The sequence below is a fragment of the Eschscholzia californica genome, unplaced genomic scaffold (assembly GCF_041429995.1).
Source record: "Eschscholzia californica isolate CP2 unplaced genomic scaffold, dmEscCali1.0.p SCAF_4, whole genome shotgun sequence".
Lineage (NCBI taxonomy): Eukaryota > Viridiplantae > Streptophyta > Magnoliopsida > Ranunculales > Papaveraceae > Eschscholzia > Eschscholzia californica.
The window spans coordinates 24,311,430-24,334,982 of record NW_028238461.1 but is presented as its reverse complement, the minus strand read 5'-3'; the positions used below and the strand labels follow the sequence as shown (position 1 = coordinate 24,334,982).

Here is a 23,553-nt window from a genome sequence, read left to right as displayed (position 1 = left end):
AATCAACCATCTACAAGAAGTTATAGGGCGATGTAACTTTCAGTGAGAAACCTGTGGCATAACACACACTAGAGAGAGAGAGAGATGGTGCAGAAGAACCTCGTCGTCAAGATTCACAGCTAACATAGCATGTATGTCTATAGCAAATCATCACAACCCCTCACAGGCTGGGGGATTACCGAAATGAAGTAAACAAATACTGAACAGAGATGCACACATTAATATAAAGATATATCTTATAATCAAGCATCAAACTCCATATCTTTCACACACAGACTTCCTCCTCATTACTTGAGAATCATGCAATATCATTCACTGATAACAACCATATTGAAGAGCCACAACAGAGACAATAGGAATTAATAGCTTTGCTCAATGAGGTAATCACCGAGCCTTTCGACAATCATGTTGCATTGACCAGGAGTCATAGGTTCATCATAAATCCCGACGATCAAAGCCATGTTGGTTTTCTTAATTGTAACGCCACCAGAGCCCTGAAAAAACGATCATGGAAGACTTTAATCCCAAATTTATTAATATTTCTTTCCATATCTTCTGTAATTAGTCATTACTTCTACACTAGCTGAAATATTTTTCTTTTGGGTGGAACCGAGATATTTATCATACCTAATAAAAACTTAATTGAAGAGTCTAAAAATCTAATATCATCATTGTTTCATAAATAGCTAATTTAAGAAGGGTGAGTGAGATATGAAGTCCTCACCTTCTTCCCTCGAATGACAACTCCTGGCTCTCCTTGAATCACCATATACTTCGCCCCACCGAGATATAAGCCGGTTGGTGCAAGTGAACCGGGTTCGTCAAAGTCCTTCATGATGCCACTTACTTCTTCCGGTTTTATCTATATCACCATCATCATAGTCGAAATGAACAAACAAACACCGAAAAATAATTGAAAGGTTCATGAATAACACATAAAACAACAAACAATAATAAAAATGAATACGAGTCATCCCCCCAACAGATAATTAGAAAACAAAGATCCATCGTTGCAAATATGTACATCTAAAAAGAAACACAACTAATGAATCAAGCAACCTACAAAAGAAAATTGGATCAGTCTTCAATATAACGTAGTAAAGGTGCAGTTAGACAAGCACCCGAAGCAAGCCTTAAGGCAGGGCAAAGTCATTACATTCGAGTAAAACATTAATGCGTTATGGTTTCTTTTAAACCAAATATGCCATATGGTAATAAAACAGCAAGAGTTAGGAAAGGGGGAGGTGGACGCAGGCGAGAAAAGAAGATAAATAATTTGCTTCAAGAAATAGTTAAACACAAAAGAGTGTGATAAATCTAATAATGAAATTGCATTTGAACATAGTGATTGATCAACGTTATAATAACTTGGCGTCGACTGTTCTTTGAGATCATTATTGTCTTAGCTACTACCCTCGTCTTGTACCTAGCTATAGGGTGCCTTACGCTTTTGCCTTAAACTGCATCCTATCATACTGCACGTAACACATCGATCATACCAACAAGTGCTTGGCTAGTTTGTTTTGCATCTAATACAAAACCCTGAGTTCATAGGTCCAATATTCGGCGGAGGTGAAAATCCATTATTTATTGACTTGTGTTAAAAGGGTATGAATAAAGTAAATGTAGGAATTGGATGATCTTAAAGGTCTTTATATGGCTTTTTTGGCCCAAGATGTCTTTGTTGATAGCAAGAATAAAGCTTATTCAATTCATGATGTATCTTCATATTAAGTATTCATGATGTATCCATGTCATGTAATGAATGTAATGACTTTTGGAGTTCCATTTCCAGAAAAAGAAAACAATCGATCATAATAATTTTTTTTATATAGACTCAAGAGTCATTACATCATTACATGGCATAGATACATGATGAACATGTTACATCATGAATTGAATAAGCTCAATAACTACCATCTCAAAGACATCTTGAGCCCTAAAGGCCATATAAAGACCCTAAAGATCACCCTAAGAGGCATGAGAGCCATTTATTCCTAAATCAATCTTACTTATGTCCAAGTTCAATAAATAATGTATTTCCATATCCATGGGAATCGAATACGCGGAGTGGGTGTCCATTCATTAAGCCAAATGATTTTGGACATCGATCGAAATAATTATAATTTAAAGAGTAGGTATTAAATCGTTTATTCTTTTGATAGGTAAATAAGGTATTCATTATTGAGCCCTGATTTAATGAGCTCAAGCTTATACGGGGAATTATAAGCTTGAGCTAACGGACCGATGATCATGTTAAATCAATTTAGGACAAAAAGATATATAGATGTACTCCAAATAACTAGGTAAAAGCAATAAACACTAAGTCATACTTTTACCTCTTTATTAGGAGTACACACATACTTATTTTGTCTTAGATCAACGGTCCTTGAGCTCAAGCTCATAATCCCCCTATGAGGTTGAGCTCATTGAATTAGGACTCTTCCTTTTCTTTTCTTTTTAATCCATAAAACCTACTAAATTAGATCCACCTAGACTTCAAAAATCCAATAATCAACACCTTGTCAAAATCTTGAAAATATAACAATCACTGGATAAATATCTCAATTTAACAAAACCTAAACATCCAGATAATGTCAAATCAAGATCAATTTAGTAAGATTTAAAAACTTATTCATTTAAATGATCAAATATAAACATCACTACCAAAACACTGATTGCCTTTCAGATCGACTCAATCGAGATATCAAACTAATACACAAATAAAAAAGATCCAGTATTATTTTTCAGATCGGAATCTGAACTAAAGAAGAGAGCACAAAACCTGAGGGAAGTTAGCACTTTGAGCCCAGATGCTTCCATCATGACCGATGATGGCGGCAGAAGTAAGAAAATTCCCTTCGATTTCACACATCAGATGTTCATCGACGTAAGTTTGCCAAGACATTTTTGATTGATTTTTTCTTTTCTCTGGAACTTTCTCTCACTAGTGTTTTTTGTATTGTGAGAAGATGAAGGTTAGGTGCCTACGGTTGTTTTCTGGAAAATCTAGGGAGAGAGAGAGAGAGAGAGAGACAGCAATGTCAGAACAGCGAAGTCTGGGCCTTAAAAGATAAACGAATATATTCTCGAACTACGCGTTTCACCAGATTGAATAATTGCTCCTCGAGTCCGTTTCCTCAATTTTTCTTTTTCTTTTTTTGGTGGAAAGGGAATACATTAATATTAGAGCATCTCCAATGGGACACTCAATCTCTAACACTTAGAGTGTCACATATGACTTTTTGGAGTTTTTGTTAAAAAATCATCTCCAATGGAACATTTTGTTACACACTCTATTATGAGTTGGACACATTTATTATAGAGTGTCTAGAGAGAGAAACTCTAAAATGAGAGTGTCTACTTGAGACTCTCTAAGTGTTACTTTATTATTTCAACCAATAGAAAACTTTGCTTTTCAACTACTTTTTATCTATTGAATTGAAGAGGGACATGTGTATTAAGTAAGAGATTTTAGAGATCTCCATTGGAGACCAAACAAATGTAGAGTTTCTCTATATTGACACTAGGAAAGAGAATCTTTATTTGACACTTGACAACTAGATGTTTAGAGTGTTTATTAGAGTGTCCCATTGGAGATGCTCTTAAGAACTCTTTACAATAAACTAAGAAGAAAAACATAAATACAATAATTAAAGAAATACAACAAAATATCAGAACTGAAGAAGTGCAAATTATAACTTCTGTTTGTAGAGCAGTCTTCATTCTGTAGCTTGCAAGGCTGGCAGCTCTTCTTGAGTAAGATACAACATTTAAACTTGTGAGTTCGTCTGGTATCTATTAAGATGAAGCTCGAATCTAACTTCTTGTAACACTTAAGATGGATTATTAAGCATACACCCAACATTTCCGGAAGAAACGAGGGTGTCTGCAAGATGGAATCATAGGATGATTCCGAGGTATCCCGTCAGTATTCTCCATGTACAGAGACCATATCCGATCGAAATCTACAATGTAGAAATAGTTCAGACACCTGGGAAATGGGATCGCCGTCATAGCCCGAGTATGAGTACCCTGCTAATCCGACATAAGTACACAATAAAATTGCGTAAAATGGTGGAAGTGAACATGTTACAGAACTTGGATTCAGAGTTACACCTATGATATCACCAAATACACAAGTACTCATCAAAACGTGAGCTGGAAGATAGGTAACATAGTCTTCACGACGAGTATGGAGATTAAAATGCAAAGTATGGTGTCGTCCAGGATCAAAAGGTAAGTTAATACTTATATTGAACCTCTTATAAGATAAACGTTATGAACTCATGATCCACAAAGTCAGTCGATGGATCCACATAAATCTAATATGATTCCAGGAGGTGAAAGCTATTTGGGTGCAGTAATGGAAGACGACAGGATGAGATCGAGGGTTGAAATTATATTCAGTTGTGGTCGAATAGATGTGTGCACCTAGGGTTAGTTCATCGGTTACCATGAAAGGGATGAAAAAAACCACCATATGTTGGGCTCTAAGATCGCCCTCTAACGATACAAAGCTAATCATCAACAAAGGAAATAAAAAAGACATCCTATTCCGATTAAATGAGTATCTAAGAGGCAAGATTTGGTGTTAATAGGTTGAAGGTAAAGAATCCAAATTGATAACAGTCAAGATAAGGGTGTAATAGGTTGTAATAAAAAGACTACAAATTGATACCTAGATGAGATGAATGGTCTCTACTGGTACAAGAAGTGCAATAACCAGATCTGTAAACAACAAATCTATGGTTCGTATAGATTCAACGGAAGTAGAAAGAGATGAAAAGACGATAAAAATAAAAGAGTTAAGATTCAGAAAGACTTTCCTCTGGCCGAAATATTTAGATCTGAAGAGGATAGCTGGGTGATTCTCTTTAGTGGTTATTTACATCATCTCTTGAGCCTTCCTTGCTTATCTTCTTCTTCTCTGATTGATTGGAGATGTCTATGCTGCTACTCTTCTAGGGTTATTGATTGTGGGTATAATTAGATGAAATCAAGCCTTTATGCATATCTGTGATTGGCTGATCATGTAATTTCGTGGGTGGATGTTTATATGTGGTAGTTGGTGTTTGATATCTGTGTTTGCATGTGAGATTTAATGGCGAGATCGTGTTGGATTTGCAGTAGAAGATAGCAGTTGTAGGTTTTGGTTTGGGGAAAAAAGGAGAGTCTCTCTCTCCTAAAAAACCCAAGCTTCTTGAAAAAGCTTCCGTCCGTTTCCTCAATCAATTGAATATTGGATTAAGTTTTTTAGTCCTTTTCTTAAAATGCCTAAAATACCCCCAGTCAACAGATTTTATACATCCGGTAGTTTGTGTAATGCATCTGGTAGCTTGTATAATACATCTGGTAATTTGTATATAATATATGACAGTTTGTACAATGCATTTTTAAATGTGTATTCCATTTTAGTCTACGGTTTTATGTTCTTAACATCTGAAAAATTAGGTTACGAACTTGACTTTGTATGAGTCTTAGATGTAATGCTTTCTAATTCATTGTTGGTATATTGTATCTGGTAGTTTGTACAATGCATTTTTAAGTGTGTAATTGTATCTGGTATATTGTACAAACTATGTGAATAATGTACAATAATTCTGAAAAATGCATGAAAAATCATAAGTAATGTTTGAAAAACATGATGAGCAATGTAAGGTAGAAGTTAGGCAATGTTAGAGTAATGGTTAAATTATAAAATACAAATAAAGTATACACTGTATGTAATGTATGATCCAACTAATACAATGCGACAATAATGGTTAAAATATAAAAGAAGCTTGCAGAAAATACATTGTATTATCATTCCTTACACATTCTTAAAAATGTACATATTGTAAATCATTAAACAATTAGAACATACATTTTAAAAAGTGTACAAACTATCTTAATAATGTACCACATTATCTGAATAATGTACCATATTTCTGAAAATTGTGTACAAAATTATATGTATAAAGGGGTAAAGTTGGAAGAAGAAAAAAAATTTCTCCCTAGAGATGGGATTTAGTGCATTGGGATCCGTTTTTGGTTAGATGTGGGTTTATAATTTGTTTTTGAGCTTTTATTCATTTTGGGAGATGAGTGGACTATTTGTACTAATAGGGCCTTGTTTTTGGACCTCTCACCCATTTTTTCTTGAATATTAATTCCGTTTAGACCCCAAAATCATGATTAACTCACTATTTTGTGTCCCATGTGTGTCTTGCAGTTTAATTCGGTCCCCAAAGATTTACTATATTTTTTTTCAAATTTTCAGAAAATACCCTCACGGACAAAATAAAGTTAAACTTAAGCAAATCTTAACACATCTATATCCATCTCATCTCGTATTTTTTCTTTCATTTCACTTCTCACCACCACTTCATTTATTCCTGTGAGATTTGCTGTTTGGACCCCCTTTCATATAATTGACTTGCTGTTTGGACTCCCTTTTTCCAGTGTTGCACTTTGGACTCCCTTTAGACGGAATCATCGGGGTATATTCCGTCTCTAAAGTTATAATTTAAATAATTCCTAATTTACCCTTATAATCAATATTGCATTTTAGACTCCCTAGTTATTTAACTCATCATCTTCTTCTTCTTCTATCTTTAACTCATCTTCTCCCTCACAAACCCTAATCCAAACAAAAAACAAAACAAATATTAGATTATGTGAGATTAGAAATATTAGATTATTTTTGTGCTAATCAAGAACTTAGGTGCGTGAAATCAAAAACTCAACAACAGATTCATAAGCAAAAAAAAAAGTTGAATTCCACCACACAAATCTAGTATTGAAAAAAGCATTTTGTAAGTTCACCCGTTGTACCGCAGTGATTTTGCGAAATCTAATCAATCCATCTCGGTCCATTCTACACGATCCTGGTTACTCGGTTTCTTTGAAACGCTCCTCTGATCTCTAGAGAGAGAAACTAGAGAGGGAGAGAAAGAAGTTGGTAATTGTCCTCATCACACACTCCTTTCATCTCTAGAGAGAGAAACTAGAGAGAGAAAGAGGTTGGTCATTGCCTCACCATCATCCTATTTAACTCCTGGTTATGATTTAACTATGAAACTACCACCAACAACTTCCTTATGATTTAACTATGAAACCACCACCAACAACTTCCTGGCAATCCATCCTTCTCGTTCTCACACATGGGGGAGGAACCTCAGCCCCAACTAGGATTACACAGATTTATTTGAGTATAAATGTGGGTTTGATTTTTTTAAGCAAATGTGGGTTTGATTAGTGAGATTAATTAAATCATGAGATTAATCAAGTTGTTAGCACTGTGATGATCACCACCACCACCATAAGTGGTGGCTCAACCCATCACAATAACTGTGCTACCAGAAGAGGGTAATAACTACTTGTGGGTTAATTTGTGGGTTTAGTTAACTCATGGATACTTAGGTTGGGTTGGGTTAGGTTAAGTAGAGGGCCGGTAAAATAGTATTTTCCCCACTTGAACAGTTATATTTAACTCTTTGTTTAAAAAAGGGAGTCCAGAGTGCAACACTGGAAAAAGGGAGTCCAAACAGCAAGTCAATTATATGAAAGGGGGTCCAAACAGCAAATCTCCCTTTATTCTTCTCGAACCTCATCCTTCTTCTACGACAAACGAACGCCGGATGGAGCGGCAACCTCCATCCAGCGACCTTCAACCCAAATAATTTTTTAGTTTCTTTTTATTTTTGCTTCTTCTCTCCACACCCTCTTTCTTCTCTCCGACGAAGAGGACGAAACCCTTCGCAACAAAGGTTAATTCACAAACTAGATCTCGTTTTGAAACGAAATCCATAGTGAATCTATTTCTATTCAACCATTTGAAGTTAATCCATTTTTATTCATTCATCTCAAGTTAAAATTGGTTTCTATATAATCATCTAAAGTTGAATCCATTTCCCCGCTTGTAAAATCACTTCTAGATTTTGCTAGAATTTCATAATCCTGGTCCAAATCAAGCTATTAAATTACTAAACCAATGTTCGAGAATCAATTTCTGAAAAAGGCGAACCAACTGAATTAGTCGTTTATTACTTCCCTCAAGTTCTTTACTGTAGATTAATTTCAGATTTCGATTTTTTAAATAAGATATTACCTTTCTTATAAAACTTTGAATGATGTTTGCGCTATTCTGGATTTCGGATACTTGACACAGAAATCAAGCTATTTCATACCAACAACTTCTTCGAGTCAGATTCATATTTTGGATTTCGGAACAATTCAAGGCTTTAATATGCAGCTCTTCTTTGGGATCAAGCAACTCGACTCGTCAAAAAACCAGATTTGGTTTCATTTTTAAACTATATCTAGTTTCGTTTTGGAACGAGCTCTGATTTGAAACTAGACCTTCAAAGTACCAGACAAATCCAAATTTAGCTTCGTCTGAAAACTAGACCTTTCTGTCCAAGGAACTCCTCCCCTTCGCTGGAGTGAGAGAGAGGGACTGAGAGTAGAGAGGAAAATATGAGAATGAAAATAGGAAGAGACAAAAAAAGGGAGAAGAAGGAAGGTGGAAAAAGAAGGAGAGAGAAACAAAATAAAATGTTTGTTTTTTTCCTTTCTAAGTTGAAGTGGATGTGAGAAGTGATGAAATGGAAGAGAGAACGAGGGATGAGGTGGAAATATATGTTTTAAGATGTTTGTTGTAATTTTATTTGGGCCTTAAGGGTATTTCCAAAAAATTTAAGTTTTTCGACTCTAGGGGCCAAATCGAACTGCGGACACTTATGGGGGATAAATATTTGACAATTGCTAAAGACAATGGTATTTTTACTCCACAAAACTATTAACTAGACAACACCTTTTCTTAATAAAATTGGCAAACAACACAAAAACTGTTTTATTAATGTTATTTAGTAAATTTTATATTGAAAATCTTTAAAAAAATGACTCCAGATTAAAATCGAAAAATAATAACTATAAAACTATTTAGAATTTTTTTTAAAAGATATACTAATTGACTCTAACACAATTTATTTCTTTTATATAACTTTAACTTCGTACAAAAGCTATTATGGAAAAATTATTGAAGAAACTTGTTAGATCAGAGACAATTACGTGAAACGTGCCTTCACATCTCTCTTTTACTCTTGAGAAGAACATACATTCTCGACAAAAGATCATATTTTGATTCGTGAATTTTATTAATGTATAGTAAGTTACTTGGAGAAAGAATTAATTGGTGAAGTGAGAATTAAGGAGGGATTTAAGGAAAATATGAGAGAGAAGCGAAATATGAAGAGAATAATGTGATATGTTCATTCGATTACTTTCACTAATTAATCAGACTTTAAAGAAACTAATACTACAACAAAAAATTAAAGATAAAGCTACTGCAAAGGTAGCAACCTCCTGAACAAGCTTATGAATAAGTTGATCGAACTTTTCTTTTATTGATATGGTTATCTTTTATAGTAAAAGAGATCACCTTCATTTAACCATTAGCTCTTAGACACAAAGAAGTATAAAAAACAACAAAGTACTTTCAGTCATTCAAACAAGAATCACCTGGACTGAAACAACTAACTACTTTGACTTATTCAAATAAGAAATACTGGTCTGAAAACAGAATAATTACTGCATTGTTAAAAGACTTAGTAACAACTTTGTTATGCATTTATCAACTCCTTCTACTCGAAATTAACCTTGCCCCAAGGTTAAGATCTGGAAATCGGCGTTTCATACCAAGAAGTCGCTCCCATGTGGCTTCGTCTTCTGAAGCTCCTTCCCACTAGACCAATGTTTCAGTAATATGTAGCCCATCCTTGCGGACTAACCGTCTATGCAATATTCGAGAAGGTTTAGGATCCAAAATACCTTCATCTGTAACTTGAGCAAGAGAAATTTGTGGCACGTTATGGTACCAAACTTGGGCTTAAGTTGGAAAGATGAAATACATTATGTATTTGAGCTGAGAGTGGTAAATCGAGCTTGTAAGCTACTACCTCAATCCTTTCGAAAAACTAGAAGGACTAAAAAATCAAAGGTGAGGGCTAAAGGGACTTCTAAACAGCTATAGAACTCTGATAGTGAGGCTGGAGTCGTAAATGCACCCAGTCTCCTAAAACACTCTTTTTTACACCTTTTCACCAGAACAAAGTTGTTGTCTGAGAGAAAGGTATCGGTTTTCAGTGAAGGATAAGACGGTTTAGTATGGGAGAGAGAGAAAGGCCGATTTAGTTTTGAGAGAGAAAAACTGAGAAGGGATTAATGCGGTTACAGATCTTTTTAAGGGGGGGGGGAGGTAGTGGATTGGGACTTTCAGACAAAATGTCCCGTAGACATTTCAAGACATTTCAGGTGATTCGTTATAGACAAAATGTCTTCATAGACATTTCAAGACATTTGATTGATGGGTCATGAAAATGTCCCATCTAAGTCGTTTAATTTAGCCAACTTAGTCGGTTTCGAGTCTTTATTATAATAAAATGGTTGGTTTTCTTGATTAGGTGTCTTTTGCGGAGTTAGATGTGAAAAACGGTTAAAAACGAGGAAAATACGCATGAAGGGTATTTTGGTCATTTGGAGTCAAGGACATTCTGGAAAATTGGCCAAGGTCAGTGCGTGGTTGAAAAGTAGAGGTCGAGACGAGTCCGTAGGAGAAAACGGAAGTCAAATCGGAGTCCGGACGAAGGAATAAACCAAGGTCAAAGTCAGGTCAACATTTGGTCAGCATTCGGTACAATGTCGGGCAAGTTTCTGGCCCGCGGTATGCTTAGGGACACGTGTCGTAGTTCGGAGGTCGGAGCATCTAAATCCCGTGTTCGCGCTAAGCAGCGAAGTGTGGCCATCGAGCATGATCCAATGTACCTCGTTTCATTTTAGTTCGGTAGTCCCTTGCTCGCGTTTTAATCGCAGCCGCAACTTCCCGCGTTTTCAAGATCTACGACTGATGTGCGTCCGTCCTTTATTCCATTCCCGTGTAGCCCGTCGCAACTTAATTCCGTGCACCAGATCCCACATTTTAATCTTGGTCGTCCGCTACCGCGTTCTTCAGATCGTGCGGCTCCTGTGCATCCCGTCCTTTTATTGTTTATTTCGTGCACACGAAGCCGCTTAAACTCCGTGCTCCCGGACGCGTGTCAACTTCCCGCTCGTCCAGATCCGCGTGCTCTAGAATCCGACAGTTGCTGCTCCGTCTCACCCTACTATCTTATAACCGGGTACACCAAATCATCCGAAACCCCAACCAAACCCTAGCCGCCGACCAGATTGTGCTTTTAACCCATAAAATTCCAAAACTAACCCCCATTTTCCCACTTTTTACCATTTAACCCAACCAAAACCAAAACCCACCTATAAATAAATCCCTTTCTCCTCCATTAAAACCTAGACTTGCAAACCCTCTCAATATCCCTCTTCTCTATCTCCCTTCTTCTCTATTCCCATACCACTTCCTCTTACCTAATCTTTCTTCTCTACTACTAAATCCATTTCTTTTTCATTCTTTTTCCATCTTCTTCTCTACTACTATTCTTTCTTCCATTAATAGTCTTCTCCTTCTTTCTTCCATATTCTTCTATCATCTTTACCCTCTTCATCTCTTCTTTCCAACTTCTTTCTAGATCTAATTTCTTCTTTTTCTTTCTTTTTCTTATTTGGGTGGCAATAAAATAGCTATTACTTGGATTTCTTGGAGTACAATTCTTGAACACAAATGGAGCAAATCTTGGATAAAATGGAGATACATGGGAATATGGATTTTGAACATTCTTGGTGATTTCTTTCCATTAATTTCTTAGTATTTTCATTTATTTTACAATGTCAATGAATGTCACTCTAGATTCCATGTATAGTTAATTTAGCAATCTAAGGTTGTGAATGAAACCCATTTTGGATCTTTATAATACTTGTTCTTGATTAATTAAATCCTTTGATGTGCTTTAATGTCTATTAATTGTTTATCTATATGGATTGGATTCTCTTTCTATTACTCATGCCTCATAATTAGATATTTCATACTTTCGTTAAGTTGTTAGATGGAGTATGCTTTTTAGATGATGGATAATAGTTAAGCAATCCGAACCATCTATAAGGAAGACAATTAGAATTAGTAATTATAAATCGTTTTATCTAGAACATCATCCGGAATCCAAATAGTTCATTATATTGGATCCCGAGTAAATACAAAAGAGATTTAAGTAATTAAGTGCTTGTTTTATAAAGTGAAATTATGCGGTGGATTTTATAACCTTAGATATCCTCTTACCTCTCACTTAGATAGTTTAGTTAGTTCTTTTTGTTTTCTTATTTCTTGCAAATCAAATCAAATTTATGAGTGGGGTGTGTGTGTGTGTTAGTCTAAGTTAGCTATTGACATTTTGATTATTGGGCTAAACCCGCATTCAATATCTGAAGTTGCCTACTTATCCCTTGGGACGATTTCCCGATTTACTAAAATACTATAACTTGACCCCGTATACTTGCGGGAAAAGACCTAATTTTAGGCCCATCATTGATCGATAGACAAATGTCCGGGGACATTTCAAGATCTTGAATCCATTGACAAAATGTGTAATGCATATTATATTTGTACTAATCAAAAATATATTTTTCGACTTTCGTAGACATCTCTAAATATCTACAGACATTGATGGACATTTGGTTGATATTTATTATTTTAATATGTTATTATTGTTTCATCACATGAAATCATATATTTCTACTAACATTTCAAAATATATTTTTTCGACTTTCGTAGACATCTGTGAATATTTGTGGACACTGATGGACATTTGGTAGACATTTGTTATTTTAATATTATTATTATTATTGTTATTATTTAATCACATGATGGACTCTAAATGTCCTTTGTTTCTGTAAAGACATTTTGGGCTCCAAATTTGTCTCAAATCCTTCACAAAATCCATCAAACTATGAAGTCTACCAAAGTCCGCGGACATTTTGTCTATAATTGAATGCCACAGACATTCGGGGACTTGTAAATGTCTAGATTTGAATGCCTCGGACATCTCAGGACTTTCAAATGCTTGGATTTGAATGCCTCAGATATTTCAGGATTCTCAAATGTCTGGATTTGAATGCCCTAGACATTTCACAATCCTGAAATGTCTTGGAATGTCTCAATCCACCTCTTAGTCTTTAAATCTTCAAAACAGGACTACTTCAAGTATATTACATAAAAGACTAAAAACCTAGGCCATGTTTGGCGCGCGGGAGTGGCGTGGGAATGGAATGTGATTCCCGGGAATCACATTCCGGACTATTGTTTGGCTTGTGGGAATGGTGTGGGCTCGGGAATGCGATTCCCACAAAAAGGGGTAATAGTAAACCCAGGGGGAGGTGGGTTTGTGATTCCCATTCCCCCGGAATCACATGTACCAAAATTTGTGGACAAATATATCCTTAAAAAATATTGAAATTACCTATCCTAAAGTTAGATGTCATATAAATTAGTAAGTTAGGGTTTTTTATTGTATTACCCGAAGTCCCTCTCTCTCTCGTCATAGCAAAAAAATCCCATTGTTCACAGGTAAGCTCGTGCTTTTTGTTTTTATTCTTGATGAAATCTATCATGTTAGGAACCCCATTGCTGTAGGATACAAATTGAAATTGTTGAAATAACACCAAACCCAAGGAATTATAATCATTAATTTATGTTGAATGGTAGCCTCTAGGTTTCTTTTTGTTGAAAAAGTAGGTAGCTAAATCAATATTTATCAATATAATAATCAATAACATGAACTAGGCATATAGGTTTTTTTTGTTGAAAAGTAGGCACTGCCGTTTTTTTTTTGGAGATTTGACCTAGGTACTGTAATCATTAATTTTATAACTACTAACCTCCATACAATTTTAACAAAAATAAATACCTTTATACCAACATCAACATGTAATTAATTTATTTTTTTTGTTGAAAACATGTAATTAAATTAGATGTAACAATTGATACTTTTGGTATTTAGTCAAATCTATATAGCATTCATTCTTTTCTGGTTTATAGTTTTGTTTTGTAATTATTGGTGCATGTAATTAAATTAGATGCAACGAAACAAATTGTCAGTGATCTTATTCTTATGAACAGAAGATGTCTTTATATGCAGTTATGGCTCGTCTAACCACCTTGCGAAAACGAAAAATCTTGATTATTTTAGATAATTTGAGGTTATTATTAAATATGTTGACGTTATTGTCAGCAATGGTCGTCACACAAGTCGAACACTATTATAGGTCTTACATACTAAAGTCATCATCGACTTTTACGAATAAATTACGTAGAGAGAATATGCAGAGAATGGTTTGGGATAGTGATTTAGTATGCAGAGAACAATTTCGGATGGACAGGAAAACTTTTACAATTTTGTGTAAAATGTTGCGCACTATTGGTAAAGTGTATGACACAAATGAGGTTTGTGTGGAGGAGATGGTCGCGATATTTTTGCATATACTTGCCCACCATGTGAAGAATAGAACTATAAAAATAAGGTTTTATCGTTCCGGAGAAACAATTAGTAGATGTTTCAATAATGTGTTAAATGGCGTAATTCGGTTGCAATCAGTTTTGCTGAAAAAACCGCAAGCTGTCTTTGAGAATTCAACTGATGCAAAATGGAAATTGTTCAAGGTATACATCTTATCTATGTTTTCAGTAATAAACTTTTTAGGTTAGATTAAGTTAGAAATACATCTTAACCTAATAAGTAATTAAATTTGATGTAGAATTATTTGGGAGCTCTAGATGGTACATACATAAGAATTAATGTGCCAGAAAATGACAAACCTCGATATCGTACACGAAAGAGTGATATTGCTACCAACGTATTAGGAGTGTGTTCTCAAGATATGCAATTCATTTACATTTTGGCTGGTTGGGAGGGATCAGCAGCGGATTCTCGAGTTCTAAGGGCCGCCTTACTTAGGAGAAACGGGTTGAAAGTTCCTCATGGTATAACCATATGGTTTCAGTGATTATTCTTGTGTCTTTTGTCCCACCTTGAATGAAAATTATAACTTGTCATTTTTTTATTAGGTTGTTACTACCTCGTTGATGCTGGATATCCAAATAGTGAAGGATTTCTTGCCCCGTATAGAGGTCAACGCTACCATTTAAATGAATGGCGGGAAGGACACACACCTACCACTCCTGCAGAGTTTTTTAACATGAAACATTCAAGTGCGCGGAATGTGATCGAAAGATGTTTTGGTTTACTAGCTTAGATGGGCCATCTTGAGAAGTCCTTCATTTTATCCTGTTAAGACGCATAATCGGATAATAACGACTTGTTGCCTCTTGCACAATCTCATACGTCAAGAAATGTCAGTAGATCCATTAGAAGAAACATTAGACCAACATATGTTAAATTATGCACAACCACACGGTGATCCAATATCGTATATCGATTCTTCAGGACAATGGTCTACATGGAGGGACGAATTAGCATCCAAAATGTTCAATGAGTGGCAGACATCTAGGAACACTTAATCTCATGCCTTATTATTATCTTGAAAATTTTCATATTAGATAAAAACGAGTTAATTTCTTTTTTCAATTACATTGAATATTAATATTTATAATAATCTTATTTTTGTTGCAAGTTTATTCATTAATGTTGGTTATTTATTTTAATTATCTGTGATATACTTGTTTCTTATACATCCAGATGACACCTCCTACTGATTTACAATCTCGCTCTAAACCAACAAAACATTTATGGCTACCTAAAGAAGATGACAAATTGATCGAATGTTTGGTAGAAATTGTTGTTGGTGGACATTGGAAGGCGAAAATTGGTTTCCGATCAGGATATCTTTCTCAACTAGAAAAAATGATGGAAGAAAAATTACCAGGATGCAATATTAAAGGGGTGCCTCACATTGAATCACGAATCAAAATATTAAAAAAACAGACAGCAGCTATCTCAGATATTATTTCAAACGCCAGCGGATTTACATGGAGCGAGGAAGAAAAAATGGTTATATGCGAAAAAAGTATTTTCGATGAATGGGTTAAGGCAAGTCTACTATTGTCATTTATTATTATTCTGATGGGATTTATTGTGCAGGTTGAGTTCTTTATTTATCACTTAAATATTTTTTTTTTCAGACTCACCCATCGGCCAAGGGGCTTAGAAGTAAGCCTTTCCCACATTATGATGCTTTGGCAGATATATTTTTGAAAGAGATGGCAAACGGAAAGGATGCGAGGGCACCAGCAGACGAGGAGGAACAAATTGATGCAAATGAAAATGATTCCTTCGTTGATGGTGTTGATGGTGTAATCAATAGGGAATGTGATTATGAAGCATCATTTGCTAATGAGGAAGAAACCCCTAATCCTAGTCCAGCTCCAGCAACAAGAACCTCAAACTCTAACAAGAGGAAACGTTTCCGGAAGTCAAATGAATTTGTAACAAGTTTGGGAAATATTGCTAGTTCGATTGAAAAAATTGTTGAAGGAACGATGAAATATATGGATAAGATGGTTGTAGCTCTTACTCATAACCAAGAAAATGAAACTGCAACCAAAGTGGTAGCCGAGCTACCTAAGTTACTAGACGAATTGGATTATGACCAAATGTTAGAAGCGGCTGATATCCTTAATAGTGACTTTTCGAAAGCTGCTCTTTTCTTTGCACTGCCACCTGAATGTCGTATATATTGGGTTCGTAGGCTACTTGGAAAAAGTAAGCCCTTAATATTTTTTTAGAATTTGATATTAATAAGTACTATTTAGGTTCATGAACAAAATTTAATTTTAGATAAATTTCTATGTAGGTTTACGAACATAATCTTATTTTAGATAAATTTATTAGTTTAAAATTCTAATCCTTTGATGTGTCTTATTATTATTTTATATTTACGAATTTGAATAAATAACACTGATTTTAATATACAACAAAGTTGATGTGTATTTTATGTAGTTCAAGTAAGGATAAAAATGAACTTTTACAAATATTTACATTCTTATTCCTGTACGAACCAAACACCTAATTAGGAATATGGCAGGAATCAAATTTCATTCCTGGTCTAACCAAACATTAAACTACAGTAATCTGATTCCTATTCCTGTACGCCAAACATGGCCATATTGTTTTCTACAATTGGGTTTTAGTTCTTGACATGAGGCCCATCGCCTTATTGGTTGAGCCTCCAAAAGCCCACCAACTCAATATGACCGACTTAGGTGCTGTTTGTTTTTTCATTTGTGTCTGAATCTGAAATGGCTGAATCTGAATTTGCTGAACTGAAATGGCTGAATCTGAAAATGAATGAATCTGAATGCGAATTAGATGTTTGTTTTTCAAATCTGAAATGTTAGATCTGAATAAGACTTAGACTTATATATCCCTGGTAAATTAATAAAATGTCAGTTTGTCCCAAGGTCTTGGTAAGATAAGAAGAGGGGTATAAAAACCCTAAAATTAGGGTTTCTCTCCAAGCTGTTTTGATTTTGAGAGAAAAATCAGATCTCCCTCTCCCACTTCCTCTCCCTCACAGTCGCCGGAGTCCTCTCCCACTTCCTCTCTCTCATCGAAGACCCTCATCGATTTCTCTCTCTCTATCTAACAAAAGGCCGTCACCAATTTCTCTCTACTTAAGAAAAGACCTGCTCTTTCACTGGTCTTTGGTGGTGGTCATGGGTGTTTGGTGGTGGTCGTGGGTGTTTGTGGTGGTGGCGGCTTGACTGGTTTTGATGGAGGTGTTGTCTAGTCTGTGGTGGTGGCGCTGGTGTAGTCTGTTGGTGGTGGAGTAGTCTGGTCTTGTGGCGGTGGTCCGGTTGCTTCGCTTTTGGAGGTGGTTGTGTTTACTTTTGAAGGTGGTTGTTTTGCTTTCGGAAGTGGTTGTTTTGCCGGTGGTGGTGATGGTGGTCCGGTTGTTTTGCTTTTAGTGGTCTGGTTGTTTTGCTTTTGGTGGTGGTGGTGGTGGTTTTCGTGGTGGTTTTGATCTTGGTGGTGGTGGTTTTCGTGGTGGTTTTGATCTTGGTGGTGGTGGTTTTCGTGGTGGTTTTGATCTTGGTGGTGGTGGTGGATTAAGCCGGTGGTGGTGGATTTAGCCGGTGGTGGTGGTGGTGGATTTAGCCGGTGGTGGTGGTGGATTTAGCCGGTGGTGGTAGTGGTGAAATTCTTAAAATTGGGGATGGATTTTTTAAAATCACAGGGTTAAAAATGTCACTAAACATAATTCAGACATTAGGCTTACCTTTCAGACTTGTTTTAAAGTCTGAAAATAATTGGCTTTTATTCAGCCAATTCAGACCTCTAATTCATTCAGACAAAATTTCAGATTTTAGTAAATAAAAAAACAAACATCTGAAATCTGAATTGGCGACCAATTCAGATTTCAGATCTGAAAAAAAGAAAAAACAAACAGCACCTTAGTTTAAGTGCCCGAATGGCCTGAAGGAGTGATTCTGCGGTCGCCCGACCGACCTAACTGCCATTCATCTTTTCTTTTCTTGTTGTTGAATTCTAACTGCCATTCATTAACGCACTAAGCAATAAATAAATAAATATCCAACGGCACAGAAGTCTCGGATGATAGAATTTTGGTACACCAATAACACATTAAAATTTAGTCACAAATAATTCCAACTATAATGAACAAATAATTCTATTCAAAGTTCTCCAACTAGAACAGTCTGAACTTTAATAAAGAGAGATAACTCCACTCAAATTCATTTCTCTTGAAGCTTAGTTACTCGCGATCGCTTATTCTTGCTATAAAAAACAGATAGATCTCCACTCAAGCTTTCGATTGAGGTAATTTTTATTAGATTTGATTCAGATTTGTGATGGGAATGTGTAATTTCTTTTCTAGGGTTTTATTTGGCGCAGTTCTTTATTGTTGGAATCCAGTTGATTCTCTATGCTTTGATTGATCTAGTGCGTGATTTTATTATCTGGGTTGGTTTTAGAAAGGGAATTATTGATCTGAATTTAGGGTTTTGAATTTGGTTTCTATTTGGGGGAAAATATATGTTCAAGATGAAAGTCAAGGAGTTAGATGATGTAGAGAAATATAATGGAGAAAATTACCTTTCTAAAAGAAAAATTGTTCGAGTTGATGCTAAGAGAGCTTTAGTTGGAGCTGGAGCTAGGGTTCTTTTCTATCCTACTCTTCTGTATAACGTTTTCCGGAACAAGGTTGAAGCTGAATTTCACTGGTGGGATAAAGTTGATCAGGTTTGTATTTCACTTCAAACTTTTGATTAAATGTTCAATATGTTTATGGTTAGACCTTTAAGAACATCAATCTAAACAAACCTAATACCTAATTTTACGATTGTACTGTATTTGTGGTGATATTTTTAATGATCAAGTGTTTTTTTCTAGTGATAGAAACTTCAAATTCATCGTGTTATTGGGTTCGTTTTCAGTTTCTGTTGTTGGGCGCTGTTCCATTTCCTAAACATGTTCCCGAGTTGAAGCAGCTTGGAGTTGGGGGTGTCATTACGCTTAATGAACCTTATGAGACACTGGTTCCATCATCCCTGTACTATGTGAGTATCCTGAATGCTTTTTTCCTTCTGTCGAAAGAAGACACTTCGATTACAAAGTTTGTAATGGGTATTTCATTGTTAGTTGTTACTTTTGAATCTTTGTTAACATTCTAATAGCGGAAATCAGTTAAGGTAGTTGTTACTTGTTAGATGAATTTAAGTGGCAGAAAGGACAATATGAATACATCTGGTAATTCTTATGTATGTCAACACCTGTATAGGTATTGTTGTATTGATGTTCGACACCATTACGAAGTCAGGGTATGGTGAGTAGAGATAAGCTACTTGAAGATACATTCTTATACTTGTCCATTGTACCCCTTAATCCATTAGGTCTTTCATATTAGTATGTAACTTTTACTTTTTAGATCAATGTTAACTTTATACACATAGTGACAAAGACGTTAGCTTCAAGTGGCATCCTTTGAATCTAACACACTTTCTGCATGTACATACAAGATGTACATGTAAATCTCACACTATACAACTGACGTGACACCGATGTCAAGCCAGTAATCGAGTAACTGGCATGGGAAAATAAAATACTAAATAGGAGAATCCATGCTACAACGGAATAAACCATTATGACCTAGATGCAAGTGAAGTTTTAATCCATGCTACATCGGAGTAAACCTTGGTTGTTCTATTAGAGGACTTGAGAACATAAACATTTGCTCTTTATTTAACACATTATAATATGGATCATTCACCTCTTTGTCTTGACCCTCAGAAACATAGAAACGGATACTGACCTTTTGTAACTTTTTCTCAGTTAATTGTAGTTACAATAGTTTAGGTTCTGGTTCTCCTAAGGTGTATAGACGGAACCAACTGGCTCTATGCATTAACTGAAGAAAATGAAAAATATTTTTTGTTTTTGTAATTTACTTATCAAACGGATTTAAACTAAAGATTAGTAATTAATTTATATTATAAATGGGTAAACAAGGCTTATTGTTTGTATCAAAATTTTCAAATAATAAATAAAAACTTACATGTGATAATTTACGAGGAAAAGTTGTTTTAGAGTAATCTTTTAACTACTGCAGTTGCTCTGCATTCAATGAGAATGACATGACATTCCATTTTCTCTATTGTTGATGAATCTTTCTACTGTTTTCAGTCTTATGGAATCGATCATCTGGTAATTCCCACGAGAGACTACCTCTTTGCCCCTTCATTTCTGGACATTAGCCGAGCTGTGGACTTCATTCACCGTGAGTGAATCTATTTGAATTTGTGTGAATAATGACTTCAGTGAACCTTTATTCCTATGATATGCCCATTTCTAGTAAAATTATTCAACTGTGCAACGTTTTCTAGTAAGATTATGAAGGAAGTTGTTATCTCTAGTCTTTCTGGTTCAATTTGGATCCAGATTTTTACTGGTTGGAGTATGATATTTTCTGCAAGTAAAAGAAAATGCCAAAGTTCTTATCGACTTGCATTCAAGCAAGCTACTGGGATCATTTGAACCAAGGAATGAAATTTCGGTGGAAATTTGCGAAACCACACTTACAACTATTTCCTGCATAATTTTCACGGACATGGTGGAAATTTCGACTGATATAATGCAAAGCTAGCAAAAAACCCAGAGAAACTAAAACCAAAAACGTGTCTCTGGCTTCATCTTTTTCTTCTTCATGTCTCATAGATATCTCTTGATTTTTATGTTATGTTGTTAATGCTTTTGAATTTATTTGATTGATGTGCCCCTTGACTTAACTGCCTAAATTGATTTTATCTTAGTAACGACCCTGATATAACTGTGTAAGTGACGGTATATTCTCAAACTAACAAAGCTTATTAACTATCAACTATTATCAATTAGAATGTTATTTTTTGGGTGTTATTGTCAAGAAGTTATTCAATTTACCTCAGAACGTAACTCTGTAATTGTTAATCCCCCTCAAACTAATAGATTTTGTTAATCTATTATATACTTAATTTATGCTTCATTTTGGTTTAATAGTCTTGTTATATACAATTGCATCGTATATCTATCATTTCCATGGAATTGTAAAATTTCCACACTAACCAAAATATTCTACGAAATATTTCCATTTCTGGACTGACCGAAATTTCCACCTAAACCGAAATTTTATTCCTTGATTTGAACCTCCTCTGACGTAAAACATATTAAAACAATACAGTTATGTTTCTAAACTCCCGATGTTTAGACAACGTTTAATTTATTAAATGATGGCTTTAAACAGTAAATGGGAAATGCTATTTGTACTTTGAGTTTGGGTAAATGAGTACTCTTTCGCTCCACAGATCCAAAATCAATGGCATTCAGTATAAAATAAGTAAGCATTGAATTGTAGGAATGAGTCCCACATCATGAGTCAAACTCTAACTAATCATTTTCCAAGTAATATTATTTGTCAACTTTTGTTCCCAAAGAATTCCTTATTTAAATTTGTTTACCTTGCTTACACAGAGAATGCAACATGTGGAAAAACTACATATGTTCACTGTAAAGCGGGGCGAGGTAGGAGCACCACCATTGTCCTTTGCTATCTGGTAAGCTCTATATTTCTCTCTCTCTGCGTGCATGTCTTTTCTACTCCTTGGAGTGTCACCTTTTGTATTAATGAATGTCATTTATATAGTGGTGTACTATAGTCATAAGATTTAGGTAATGTTAGCTTCTTTGATATTTCTTTTAACTCCTTTCTTCATTTATTTAGTGAATTTGTATTAAAAGCACCTTTGTATGTCTGCTCATATATTGTAGGTGCACTACAAACATATGACACCTTATGCTGCTCTGGAGTACGTGAGGTCCAGAAGACCTCGAGTACTCTTGGCTCCATCACAGTGGAAGGTACGTGAAAGTGCCTCTCTTTTCTTTGTTCATGGTCAATCTTGCTCTCGCTTATTGTTCTTAGACATGTCCTGTGATGTACGAAATCAATTGTGAAAAAGTTCATTATCGAGCTGTGAAAAAATAAAAATAAACTAAATAAAGAAATTAATTGTTGCACAATTGTTATTCCAAAACAAATTTCTTGTGAAGTTCGAATTGTACAGTACTTCGCACTTGGAACTCACGCAAATTTTCATGGATTCACATTTTTATCGAATTGATGAGTTGAAATTAGGCATATCAAGGGATGCTTATCTGAATGGATAGACTGATATCTTGGTTGGAATTTTTTTGGGTTTATTCAAAATTTGAAATACAAGGATAAACATATTTTTTGTTCAAATTAGTATTCAGTTGGATAAGCAAATTGAGATCACATTAAGATTTGCCACCAGATGTTGACAAGCCTAGATACAATCTAGTTACCCAACTATACTTGTAGAGTGCTGTTAAGCAAGTAGTGATGTGGAAATAGTACTTAAAATGCTTTTAAAACTTCTACTCTTGAGCAATAAATAAAAAGAGAGATTTATCCGCTCTCATACTCTTGACTATACATCGATGCAGGCAGTTCAAGAATACGGAAAGCTCCGATTAGATTTGCCGAGAAGCTATTCCTCTGGAGATGAAGTTTTAATAACAAATGCAGATCTTGAAGGGTACAAAAGCTCTTCCGATGATAGTAAGAAGCAGTTGGCTGTTGTTCACAAGGGGTTGAAAGGGAAACCAATGATAACAAGGTTATCTTGCCTTTTTGCATTGTTGAAAGTTTCTGCAGGTTGCTCTGGAGTTGCTGCCCGGTTGCCTGAAATTCGTGCTTGTTAAACGTAAGTTTACCACTTCGTTCGTTGTATAGTTTTAGTGTACATAGAACCAAAATAGAAATAAGACATGAAGGGTCTATTCTTCAGATCTCTATATATTATCTATGAATGTTTGTGTATCGGTGTTCTTTTGTTTAAGTAACAAACCAATTTCTAGTTAGTATTCCCGAGTGTGGCAATTTTTTGTGTGAATATATGTTGCCATGGTTAAAGTTATCAATATCCGCTCCCTACTTCGCCAAATCACGTGGCAGAGTTATGAATCGGTTCATGTGATAGTACTTGAATAAAAACATTAATATGTAAAAGCAAAAAAGTCATGGGATACCAAATGGAGTCTAAACTGCATTACAAGAACTAAATGAACTTGTCCAAAAAACCCGTATATATAATATAATGGG

At 35.2% G+C, this 23,553-nt stretch overlaps 2 protein-coding genes across 4 annotated transcripts; one reads left to right on the top strand and one right to left on the bottom strand.

Annotated features, from left to right (window-relative positions):
- Positions 1-218: 218 nt before the first annotated feature.
- On the bottom strand, positions 219-3,149 carry LOC147543803 (profilin LP04). The gene is made up of 3 exons (XM_086632148.1): positions 2,786-3,149; positions 725-862; positions 219-494 (listed from the first exon to the last, which is right to left on the bottom strand). The coding sequence occupies exons 1-3, from the start codon at positions 2,906-2,908 to the stop codon at positions 360-362; spliced, it is 396 nt and encodes a 131-aa protein (XP_086488274.1). The 5' UTR covers positions 2,909-3,149; the 3' UTR covers positions 219-359.
- Positions 3,150-18,441: 15,292 nt separating this feature from the next.
- On the top strand, positions 18,442-23,312 carry LOC147543802 (Phosphotyrosine protein phosphatases superfamily protein). 3 transcript variants are annotated; one of them, XM_086634318.1, is made up of 7 exons: positions 18,442-18,716; positions 18,942-19,139; positions 19,334-19,456; positions 20,580-20,673; positions 21,900-21,982; positions 22,197-22,286; positions 22,896-23,312. In XM_086634318.1, the coding sequence occupies exons 2-7, from the start codon at positions 18,942-18,944 to the stop codon at positions 23,151-23,153; spliced, it is 846 nt and encodes a 281-aa protein (XP_086490444.1). In that variant the 5' UTR covers positions 18,442-18,716; the 3' UTR covers positions 23,154-23,312. The 3 variants fall into 3 exon arrangements, with proteins under 3 accessions (XP_086490444.1, XP_086490445.1, XP_086490443.1); XM_086634319.1 differs by having other exon boundaries at positions 18,490-18,716; positions 18,898-19,139; XM_086634317.1 differs by having other exon boundaries at positions 18,494-19,139.
- Positions 23,313-23,553: the final 241 nt, after the last annotated feature.